Source organism: Microtus ochrogaster, chromosome 8 (genome assembly GCF_000317375.1).
Source record: "Microtus ochrogaster isolate Prairie Vole_2 chromosome 8, MicOch1.0, whole genome shotgun sequence".
NCBI classification, from domain to species: Eukaryota; Metazoa; Chordata; class Mammalia; order Rodentia; family Cricetidae; genus Microtus; species Microtus ochrogaster.
The window spans coordinates 56,616,951-56,628,734 of record NC_022015.1 but is presented as its reverse complement, the minus strand read 5'-3'; the positions used below and the strand labels follow the sequence as shown (position 1 = coordinate 56,628,734).

Below are 11,784 nucleotides of genomic sequence, written 5' to 3'. Positions count from 1 at the left end.
AAAGATGGGGGTTGTTAACAGGATCACACCAGAACCGACTCCGGGAGAGCTTTTATCCCTCAGGAGGAAAAAGAGATGCAGACCTACACACTCCAACACACGAGCTACGCCAACCTATCCCGGGCGGCAGACTTAACGGGGCGACCCTCGCGAGAGCCTGAGGCTTTCCCAGAATCCGCAAGCTCAAACGTCACTTTCCCGCGCCAAGGACTGGTCTTCCCCCGGACGGATCCCTTCAAGGGCCAAACTTCGAGCAGTCCGGCACAGGAGGTGTGGTGAGGGTGGACCAATAGAAACTACGAACTTCGTATTTCCTCTCACGCTCCGTCCCTTGACCCCAAGCACCGAAGCGGAAGAACACAATCAGAGGACCCGGGGCGGGGCAAAACGCGGAAGCGGAAGTAGCGGAAAGTGGCTGGCTGCGAGCTTCTGCCCCACGTGTACGGTGAGTGCTGCGGGATGAGTGTTGCAGGCGGTGCGGTGCAAGCTCCCGCCAGCCGCTCTGGAGCGGGGAGAGTTTGCGGGGTCGTGGACGAGCGGGCGAGTTCAGATCCGCCACCACGGACGCGTCCCCGCTGGTTTTTATGGCTCGGATTTGAGGGATTGGCGGGAGCCTGGCAAGGGCAGGGGTTAAACCCTCTCAGTTACGTTGATTAGCGCACAGCTAGGGGAACGAGCTTCGCTTTTAAACCCCGGCCGCTGCGGGTCACGGTCACCCTGCCCGTCCTGTGACAGATTTTGTCCATAGGAGCAGTGCAGGAAAAACCGAAGAAGTGATCCATAAACTGAAACCTAAAGCATGATGAGAGACAGGAGTGTTTTAAGCTAGGGCTATGGGGTAAGTCCCGGAGGTCCGAGTTAGAAGTCCCGCGGACAGGATAAAGGGAAGGGTAGAAGTTTGGAGGCCATGGTGTCGTTTCTGTATTCTCGTGTAATGGGAAGCATTGTTCTTTGTGTTCCTAAGCATATACAGTGTTGAAAGGTTCTTAGAAAAAGGCGAGGGGGAGGCTCGTGACAGGCCTTGATTCTCTTAAAAACAAAAAGATACTTAATTTGCAAGTTCGGTAAGGAGATTTTTGTTGGTTTGTATTGAGTATTGGTAGTGGAGATAAAGGTATCTAAAAAATGATTAACACACAAAGAAGTAAATATCAGGGGCAATGCTTGGGCTTTCTCTTTGAGCAGTAAAATATATTATGGCCCATTGGCTACGGTGAGAATGGGCAGGGAGAGAAAGAGATGTGCTGCCCTAGAGGTGGCTTGCAGTGGGAATGCAGAGAATTGTGTTTTAAGTGTAAGGTGCCAGTTATGTGCAAAATCAACCAGTGTCCGGGTACACAGGGCTGTAGGTCTAGGAAGGAAAAATGTAATCTGCTTGTCTTTCCATTTGGGTTAGCTAACAGTTAATTTGATAGTGAAGAAACTTGGTAAATACTGTTCTGAGTGATCAAGATTGATTAATTTCAGGAGAAAATCATGACTGCTACATTTCCTATGGTGCTGTGAGAACACAAACACTCCAAGCATAACCTCAGTCTAATGATGAAAATCTTTTTGTTTTGTTTTGTTTTGTTTTTTGTTTTACGAGACAAGGTTTTTCTGTAGCTTTGGAGCTTGTCTTGGAACTTGCTCTGTAGACCAGGCTGGCCTTGAACATGGCCAGTTCCCATTGAGTGCTGGGATTGAAGGCATGCACCATCTCTGTCTGGCCTAATAACAAAAATCTTAATCTTAAAGGGGACATAACCTGCAAAATACAGAGGAGGCATGATGGCTTGCTTAACCGTATGTTGGAATAGGAAGAGGACATGGATAGGAAAATTGATACCCAAATAAACCTTGTTATACTAGTGTTAATTTTTTTAGTTTCATTACAATGTCATATGTTAACAAGAGGAGATCCTGGATAAATGATCTAAAAGCTCCCTGTCTTTTTAACTCTTCTGTAAGACACATTGTTTTAAAATAAAATATGCAGGCTTAGTATGTAAATAAAGGTATAGTTAGACACCTGCATGTGAGGGCCAGTGGCACAGTTGGTTAGAATGTGGTACCTGCATGCATGTGGTACCTGCATCAAACCTGCATGCAGAAATGCAAGTGTTTTATCTTGCAGAGTGATAAAGTGACTATGATTTAAAATGCCCATAGGATACTGAGTGGCTCCAGTACTGAATTTAGATACACATCACTACACCCTTTTATGGGGTTCTAGGCATTGAACCCAGGGCAGTGTTCCAATGAGTTGGCTGAGGAGGGAGGGGGACTTGATTGGGGGAGGGAAATGGGAGGCTGTGGCCGGGAAGAGACGGAAATCTTTAATAAATAAATAAATTTAAAAAAAAGAACTTGGAAATTCCAGGACAGGCTCCAAAGCTACAGAGAAACCTTGTCTCGAAAAACAAAAACAAAACAAAAAAAAAGAACTTGGAAAATCTTTTCTTACTTGCTGACTATTACTGTTTAATTTACTATTCCTCAAATATTTAACCTGGAACCCTGATTTTTTTTTTTTCTTCCCAAGACAGTCTAGTGTCCTGAGGAATTAATCATGTTTTGTTTTGATCTTTGAAACAGTATCTTACTGTGTATCCCAGATTGGCCTCCAGTTTATGTTGCCATGGTGACATTGAACTCACAGTGATCCTTCTGCCTCAGTCTCTTCAAGCTAAAATCGTAGGTGTGTGTGTGTGAACATATCTAGCAGGAAATTAATTTGTGAATGGAAGTGTCTAATCTGGAAACACTATCTAGGAATTCCTGTAGTTGACCCTTATGGTCATTTAGAAGTGGGCGAGCATGTAACTTTTCCGAATGTAGACATGAGCCTGGTGGCGTTTGCCTTTGTATCCACATATGTTCTGCTTTCACAGCTTGTCGGTTGGGGAGGGCTCTTATTTTACTTATGCTCAATGAAGGCCACTGAACCCAACAGGTGACAACATTGGGCATGTCCCTCCCAATAAATACTAAATAGTTCCATGACTTGGAGGTCAGCCAGTCATCCAGCTGCCCATAAAACAGTTGTCCAGTAGCCTTTGTTTTAGCTTTATTGGATTTTCTTTCATTAAGTTGCAATATGTGCTAAATACACCTTGCTAATTCTTGACCTTGTAAGGTAGATGCCCAAGAAATCAAATGATGATTCATCAGCAAGCCCTCCCATTAAAAGCTTCAGACAGTAGTGTTTATCCTTAAAGTGATCTATAGCCAGTGCTGATGCTTCAGTGTTGCCTCCAGGTGTGTCACACACTAGCCAGGGTGTGTACATGTCCTGAGTTCTTGTGTTGGTGTCATTTCTGTCCTCTGTTTTATTGTCGTAGAGTACGTGTGTACTTGGTGGACTTGAGAACCCCCAGGCTATGCTGGATGGTTTATACTGTCTGACCTCAAGGACTGTATGCTGCACTGACTGTTTCATGACTTTTGTTGGTTTTGGTTTTCCAGACTTGCTATGATGGAAGTCAAAGAGAAGAAAAAATTCACGGGACAGAGGCCAAAGACAGCACAGGGAAAGAATAGATTTCATAAAAACAGTGGTAAGAGAGCTTGCCTACATGTGCTGATTACCTTGACGATGTGATTTAGGGGGGCAAGGTTTGTAGCTGGTGCTGCCCTCTTCATGGGCTGGGATTGCAGTAAACATGGTAGAAGGAAGTCACCACTACTGTCTACATGATGATGACTTGTTCCTTGTGGAACTTCAGCTTTTAAGAAATTGTCGGAATGATTGAGGCATGCTCTATTTGTAAGAGATCCTCCGTGTCAGCAATGTATGTGCCCTCCTCATTTGCTGTGCATTGCATTTTAATGCTTGAGGAGCTGTGGTTGGGAGTCCGCTTAGCTTTTGCCTTCTGAATTCCAAACGGTAATGTCTCTGTTACTCCATCAGGGGTCAGTGTTGCAGAGTAGGAGAATCCAGGTACATAGAGATAACTGTGTCCTAGGCAGTCTTTCGCTTTCCCTTGTAATGGTCTTAAGGCATATCTATTGTTATTGTCATCCTATTTGTTAGATGTGTATAAGCTTTTAAACTAAAAATTTTAGCTAAATACTTTTATTATAGACTTTAATTTTTTTCTCAAAATTAGACATTTCCAGAAGTACATTTTAGTTCATTTCTATGATACGCTTTCTTAATTTCAGTAACTGTTCATTTTGTTCTTATCTGAACTCTTATTGATCATTGAGATTTTAATACAAATATTGATAATAGGGCTAATAAGACAAAATGGAAAGGTACATAATATTTTGTCTAGCATATGCTTAAAACTGCAGAAATATACCATGCTAACCATAGTGTTTATTTCTAGGAGGTAAATTATAGCTTATTATTATTAATTCCTCTACTTTCCAGTGTTTATATGACTAACCTATATAGGTTTGTTTTGTTTTGTTTTGGGTAGGGGTTTGAGACACTGTTTCTCTGTGTAGCCCTGGCTGTCCTGGAACTTACTCTGTAGACCAGACTGGCCTCGAACTAACAGAGATCTGTCTGCCTTTGGCTCCCAAGTGCTGAGATTAAAGATGTGAGCCACCACTCCCCTGCTTAGCCTATTCAGTTTTCTGATCAGAAAAGTTTTCTCTTAATTTTGGCTTGACTATTTAAATACCAATTTATTCAAAAGGGTGAATGTATATTTGAGAGTAAGGCTGTTGGTTGCATTGAAAAGCATGTGGTTCTCTGCAGCATACAGTTGAATGGTTACCAGAGCTTTAGGCTCATAATCAGTGAACTAATATGAATGCATTGTCATCACTAGATTCCAGTTCTTCAAAGACCATCCCGAGGAAAGCTGGTAAGGAAGGCGGGCCTAAAGTCACATCTAAGAACTTTGAGAAAGGTGCCACCAAACCTGGCAAAAAGGGTGTGAAACAGTTCAAGAACAAGCCACAGGGGGGCAAAGGACCAAAGGACAAATTCCAGAAGCCAAATAAATTCAACAAGAAGAGGAAATTCCAGCCAGATGGTAAAAGCGATGGTAAGTCTAGCTCTTAGAGTCTTTGCAGAAGCCTTCCCAGGCCAGTGACTAGACCTGGGTGCCCCGGTCCTCTGCTGTGTCAGAGGCTGTCTGTCCTTGCTCCTAGAAAGCAGCGTTTTGGAGTGGAAGAAAGGGGGGGGGGTTGAAGTACACAACAGCATGTTTCCTAAAAGCATTTATTCTGGTGCTGGTGAGCTGGCTCAGCAGTTAGGAGCACCTGTTCTTGCAGAGGACCTGAGTTCGATTCCTAGCACCTATATGGCGTCTCCCCACCCTCTGTAACTCCAGTTCAAGGTGTTGAGTGTCCTCTTCTGACCCTAGGCACTGAGCACACTTGTGGGACACGCACATGCATACAAGCAAAACATGAGTAAAATGAATCCAAAATGTTTTGAACTTTCTCATGCTTAGAAATCTTTCTTTCTTTCTCCAGGTAATCGGGTAATTAACCTAAATTGTGTCTTTTTCAGGGAACTTAAAACATTCTTTTTTGAATGCCAAGCTGAGTTTACTTGTTCACTCATCGGATATTTACCTTTTTTTCTTTTTATTTAAGACACTGCCTCACTGTATAGCTCTGGATGGCCTAGAACTCACCTTATAGACCAGGCTGGCTTTGAATTCACAGATCCGCCTGCATGCACTGTCATGTCCAGCTAACTTTCATTCATTGTGTTGGGGGATAAGTAGTTTTAAAGTCAGTGAACTAGTCGTAGAAGCTGGCCTTAAGACACAGTTCTGCAGCTCAGGTGTCAGCCGTGCTGAATTAAGAGCTCTGTAGACTCGGCTCTCACTGGGCCCAGACCAGGCTAATGATTGACACGTCTGATGGTTCCCATGCAGCAGTAGCTGTGGATGCGCGGTATCACCTGGTGGATCCTGCCATTTCATTCCTTCAGGACAGTTTGCTCCCTGATGAGAATTGTTCCTGGGGTTTTCCTTTGTCATCGACATGAGCTGCCATTCTCTCTCTCACCATATCCACGGACTCACTCCTCACCAGCATATGCCCGGTTGTACAACATGGCCCCGTTGTGCCTTGTCCCTTATTGGTTTCCAGCGAGTAGCTCCTTCATACTGACCTACACATCCCATCCTGTCCCGTTGTGGGTTCTCGGTTTATTTCTCTACTACGGTGTGTATTCTTACAATGCTCCCTAACTGTCCGCCGAGATTACTGCCTGGCACATTTTATATCTAGCCTTCAGGTCTGCTCCTTAGTCTTCAGTTTTCCTAAGGTTACTTGCTGTAGGAGGGACAACATGCTTGAGGTCAGGAGAGGAATGGGAATTCCGTTGTTTCTCAGTGTCTCCAAGACCTTTCCCCATTGCAGTCCCTGCTCTGTTTTGTGTGGGTTTTTTCCCCTCTTCTTATTTTTAGTTTTTTCTTCCTTTTCCCCAGGCCCAATATTTGTTCCAGGTTTCTCTTTTCCCTCCTTTTGTAGCTTGTCTGGTAGTTTCAATGGGGAATGCAGAGACTGTAATAATGTTAAATATAGATTCTTGCATTTTAAAGATTAAAACAGAAGGAAAGTGGCAAGAAGAAAATAGTTGGTATTTGTACCTCTGTTTCTGTATGACTCAGTTTACTTTCTTACTGTTTTTTTTGTAGTAAGTGAATTTTATAATCATAAATAGGGAAATATATAGAAATAACTAAATCCCAAAGGATTTGGGGGGAGATACTTATATAAATAATACTCTAGTGAAATATTTATTTCATCTATCTTGTTGGTTTTGTTACTGTTTAATTGATAACATAATTAAATTTCAAAGATGCAGGAATAGGTAGATACTCAGTGTTTCTGTTATCAATCTGTAGATGCTTGCTATGTATCATCATGAGTGAAAGGCACCTGTAGCTTGTCCCTGGATTTCTATCTTATTTCTAGCCCCAGGTGGTCTTGGATGAATGATTTAATGTGTGGTACCTAGCACGGAGAGGGTGATCAAAGACTTACCTACCTCACACTCTAAGAATTAAACAGTGTGCAACAGCTCTCAGAAGAGTGGCATTTACTTTCGATTCTATTTTATTTTTGATGACTGTATTGAAGTGCGTGTGTAGAAGGAGCAGCGGGCTACATTCCCGCCTGGCTCCCGGTCGCCTGGCTAGCTTACACCCCGAAATGACAACACACAAACTGTATTCTTTTAAACACTGCCTGGCCCATTATATCTAGCCTCTTCTTGGCTAACTCTCATATTTTGCTTAACCCATTTCTAATAATCTGTGTAGCACTACGAGGTGGTGTCTTACCGGGAAAGATTCAGCATGTCTGACCTGGCTGCTGGCTCCATGGCATCTGCCCTCACTTCCCTTCCCAGCATTCTCTTCCATCTACTCCACCCACCTATGTTCTGACCTACCAGGCCAAGCAGTTTCTTTATTAATTAACCAATGAAAGCAACAGATAGAATATGGCCTTCCCACATCATGCGTGTGCTCTACCACTGAGCCTCACCACCAGCTTATATCTTCCTCTTGTGACTTGTAGAACATTGGTGACCGCCCTCTGTACTAAATTCATATTTGTATAGTATTTGGAATGTTAAATGCTTTGAATCTAATTCTAGAATCAGCAGCCAAGAAACCCAAATGGGATGACTTCAAAAAGAAGAAGAAGGAGCTGAAGCAGAGCAGGCAGCTCAGTGATAAGACCAACTATGACATTGTGGTTCGAGCAAAGCACATCTGGGAGAGCTTGAGAAGGTACTGGCGCCTAACAGTGCTGTTATTAGTCTGGCTGAGACTAGGGAAACACTAAGGTTTACCCTGTAAGCAGGCAGGCGTCCTAAACATCAGACAGCACCTGTTTTTTTAATGCATGCTCAGCCCCTGTCCCGGCAGCAGTGTGGGTGTCTGCCGAGTGCAGAAATGCATGCAATCATTAGGATAGTGTCAGATAGCTTTATGGAAATGACGGGAGTCAAATGGATTTGATAGCTATCCTGAAAGATTTCTCAGAAAATGAAGGACAGTCTCTTATCAGCTAGGTTTTGAGATGTTTGCTATCTTAGATTGTTTTATTATTTTTCTTTGCTTCTGAAGTTCAGGCTCTTAAGATTTAGATTGATGCATTAAATTATACCTTGTGAGATGAGTTTCTACCTCTGAGAAAATTACTTTTGTGTGGCTGCTCCAGAATAATTTTAATGTCAGAGAAACCACCCTGAGCTGGTGAACATACATTGCATGTGATTTGGTTTTCGTGTTTCAAGTAGCTTAGGCTGCGCTTCCTCTGCAGGAAGGACTGTGACAAGGGAAAGAGAGAGAAGCTGATGAGTGACTTGCAGAAGCTGATCCAAGGGAAAATCAAAACTGTGAGTATGCTGTGCTTGCGGTTCCAACTCTTAAAGAGATCCCGGGTTCTCGGCTCTCGGGGAAGCATGTCCTGTGTATTTGGTTACGGGTACCAGCGCAACAGCACTTCAGGACTGGTCTGCCCCACATCAGTGCTTGGCAGCCTTGAAGTCCTTGTGAGTGGACTTTCAATTAGGACTGAAATTTCAAAGGTGATAGACTTTTCTGTCTCTTGCATTTGTTTCAGCTATGAAATGTCATAGGAAGTGAAGCCAGACAGTACTTCACTACATAATTAACTTATCTCTGTCTCAAGCAGGCGAGTGCAGTTTAAGCCGAAAAAAGTGTGCGTTGTAAGAAATAGTGTAACTAGTAGAAACAAGCTGGTTCAGACAGTCTGAGTCTAGAAAGTCCCAACTGTTTGCCTACAGATTGCCTTTGCACATGACTCAACACGCGTGATCCAGTGCTTCATCCAGTATGGGAATGAAGAGCAGAGGAAGCAGGCTTTTGAAGAATTGCAAGGTATTGTTATATTTTTATAGTTTGTGATAAAGTTGTAAGGCTGAAGGATATCCTGGAGAGTTCCATATTTTCTGCAAGTCTGTTTTCGTTGCTCTGTTTCTTTGCCTGGGTCAAGTAGAGTGAGCTGTGTTCCAGAATCATGTGTTTGTTTATCCTCTTCCCCCTCCCCCCCCTTTCTTTTCCTGGAGAACTGAAGTGAATAAGCCAGGTCATTGGGATGTTTTGTTTTCTCCACCAGGTGACTTGGTTGAACTAAGTAAAGCCAAATATTCCAGGAATATTGTCAAGAAATTTCTCATGTATGGGTAAGTTGGTATAAAGTGTAATTTTTCCCTTGGCTTTTGGTTTTGTGGATTCATTGTTACCCAAACGCTACTTTAAAATCTCTGGTCTTTGTAATCTCCTCCAGACACTTGTGGTCTTCCTAGAGCACCACACCTTAAAATAATAACTGAAACCAACTAAAAGCATGGTGCTGCCTTCTCATTGTTAAGGTCCTGTTTCATATATTTAAGTTAAAGAACAAAGCATTGGGATAATTAACTTCGATTACTAGTATTCGGGGTAGGAAGTTGAGAGGGACAGGTGAGCAGACTCTGCGGTAGGTCATTGTGTCAGCACGTGTCAAGGATGATTTTATAATGACATGCTGTTGGTACTTAGCTAGACCAGCCTTTCTGGTGTGAGATGTACCAGATGTGATAGCAGCAAAAAAATAAGTGACATACAATTGATAACATTTTTTTCCTAACCATTCCTGGCTATTATTAGCTTTTCAAATGCTTTAGAATAATTTTTTTTTTAAGAAAATAGTTTATTTCTGTTTGCCTCCTTGACTGTCCTTTCCTAACTTTCCTTGTGGGCTAGTTTAAGGAACGACCAGGGCACCTACTGTGTGCTGGTCACCATTCTTGATGCATCTTAGTCCATTCAGTTCTCACAGCAGCTGCACTCCTATTTTGTGAATGAAGAAGCTGAGGCCCAGAGAAGTTGTAAGACCATAGGCTTGGGGCTGTAGCTTAGTGATAGAGCATTTATTTGCCTTGCATGCATGAAGTCCTCAGTTCAATCCCCAGTGCTGCCCATAATAAATTAAGAAAAAAATCTGCTTGGCTCGTTGAGCTGGTTAGCAGAGCCAGGCTTTCTCACCAAGGATTACAGCCTACTTGTCTTGTAAGCCTTAAAAATTTGCTCGCTACCAGCCTCCCCACATAGGAGAACTCCCCTCTAACACCAGTACTGATGAGTTGGCCTTTGGAGAAGTAAGCGTGGCTGTATTGTTACCCAGCCTTCTCCTCTCACTGACTTTTTCTGTGTTCCTATTGACTTTAGGAGTAAACCTCAGATAGCAGAGATAATCAGAAGTTTTAAAGGTCACGTGAGGAAGATGCTGCGGCACTCGGAGGCATCGGCCATCGTGGAGTATGCGTACAATGACAAGGCCATTTTGGAACAGAGGAACATGCTGACAGAAGAGCTCTATGGGAACACGTTTCAGCTTTACAAGGTGCCCTTTCTACAAGTTCTTACCCTGTGTGTTTATTTTTCTGTGTGGTCATTAAGTTTCAATGTCCTGTATATAAGATGTGTTTTTACCAAGCTAGTCCTTCAGGAGTTTATTTGTATTTTTGTTCTCTTGGATTATGTCCTTGCAGTAGGGAACAAGTGGTCACTCGGTGCTTTCTCCCTCAGAACGCTGTCTTTAGATCGGTCTATTTTTATTGCTTCCAGCTGTGTACGCCATGCTTCAGCGGTCTCTTCCTGCAGTCAGTGAGATCAAAGACTGCTGTAGTGAGCAGAGTGGTACCGCTGCTCCGTAGCCGGCTCTGGCCGAGGGGCACTGCACCTCCTCTTGTGACTGTCTCGAGTTTCTTTCCGGTTTTGCCTTGCCTTTGTCTGGATTGGATCTGGAGAGGGAGGGTTCTAGGAACCTGAAATACAGAAGTTGATTCTGGGACCAACCAGTGATGGGACTAGTACTGCTGGAGAACCTATTTCAAACCTTGGGGCACGGTGGGTGGTGGTGGCGCACGCCTTTAATTGGGACACGGCTGGGCGGTGGTGGCGCACGCCTTTAATCCCAGCGTTTTGGAGGCAGAGGCAGGTGGATCTCTGAGTTTGAGGCCAGCCTGTTTTACAAAGCAAGTCCTAGGATAGCCAGGGCTACACAGAGAAACCCTCTATTGAAAAACCAAAGAGGGAAGAAATGAAAAGTCTATGTCTGTACTGGACATGTATAGATTATGTTCCTTATTGTTCTGTAAACAACATAGTATAATAACTATTTGTCGAGCATTTGTGTTTTGTTATGTCATGTAAGTAGCCTTGAGATGGTTTAAAATATACCGAAGGATCGTATGGATCATTTATAAATACCTTGTTGTTTTATGGGGAGTCTTAAGTGTCAGCAGGTTTTATATCCATGGCTAGAGCTGATCCTCTGCAGGGATGCTCACACACTGGCAGATGTGCAGGCAGGGAATCAGATCACGAGGAGTTACTCTGTGGGCATTCGCTCTAGAAATGGAAAACATCACAAAATTACTTTAAACTTGTTTTAACATGACTCGAGTTCTTGCTTGTCCGGAAGTGATGGCATCGGGAGTCATTTGGTTATTGTTCTGTTTCAGTCGGCCGATCACCCAACTCTGGACAAGGTGTTGGAGGTGCAGCCGGGAAAGCTGGAGCTTATTATGGATGAGATGAAGCAGATTCTGACTCCCATGGCCCAAAAGTAAGATGGGTTTTTATTACAGATTGAAATAGGTCTTTGAAGGAGCCACATTTTACAGAATCCTTGCCAGAAAGGAGACATTTTCCTCCACACTGTTAATAATCTAGCATAAATAAGAGTATAAACATTTTGTTTGAAACTATTCTTGATGCAGGTAGATGTGGCTCTTCTTAATGTTGTATCTTATTGGCTAACTTTATGGTGGCTTATCATCATTTTTAAAGTGATAAAACCTTTGTT

At 43.1% G+C, this 11,784-nt stretch overlaps 1 protein-coding gene across 3 annotated transcripts in view; it reads left to right on the top strand.

Annotated features, from left to right (window-relative positions):
• The first annotated feature begins 370 nt into the window (after positions 1-370).
• The window catches only part of Pum3 (pumilio RNA binding family member 3), a 35,101-nt gene continuing 23,687 nt past the window's right edge, over positions 371-11,784 (top strand). Inside the window, exons 1-9 of one of the 3 annotated variants that reach the window (XM_005352102.1) lie at positions 371-445; positions 3,448-3,539; positions 4,764-4,982; positions 7,559-7,694; positions 8,230-8,305; positions 8,717-8,810; positions 9,049-9,115; positions 10,143-10,317; positions 11,441-11,544. In XM_005352102.1, coding sequence (XP_005352159.1) covers positions 3,455-3,539; positions 4,764-4,982; positions 7,559-7,694; positions 8,230-8,305; positions 8,717-8,810; positions 9,049-9,115; positions 10,143-10,317; positions 11,441-11,544 — 956 coding nt within the window. In that variant the 5' untranslated portion in view covers positions 371-445; positions 3,448-3,454. Of the gene's footprint in view, positions 446-479; positions 839-3,447; positions 3,540-4,763; positions 4,983-7,558; positions 7,695-8,229; positions 8,306-8,716; positions 8,811-9,048; positions 9,116-10,142; positions 10,318-11,440; positions 11,545-11,784 lie in introns of those variants that run through there. The other 2 variants (XR_003377295.1, XM_026781466.1) reach the window with 2 other exon arrangements.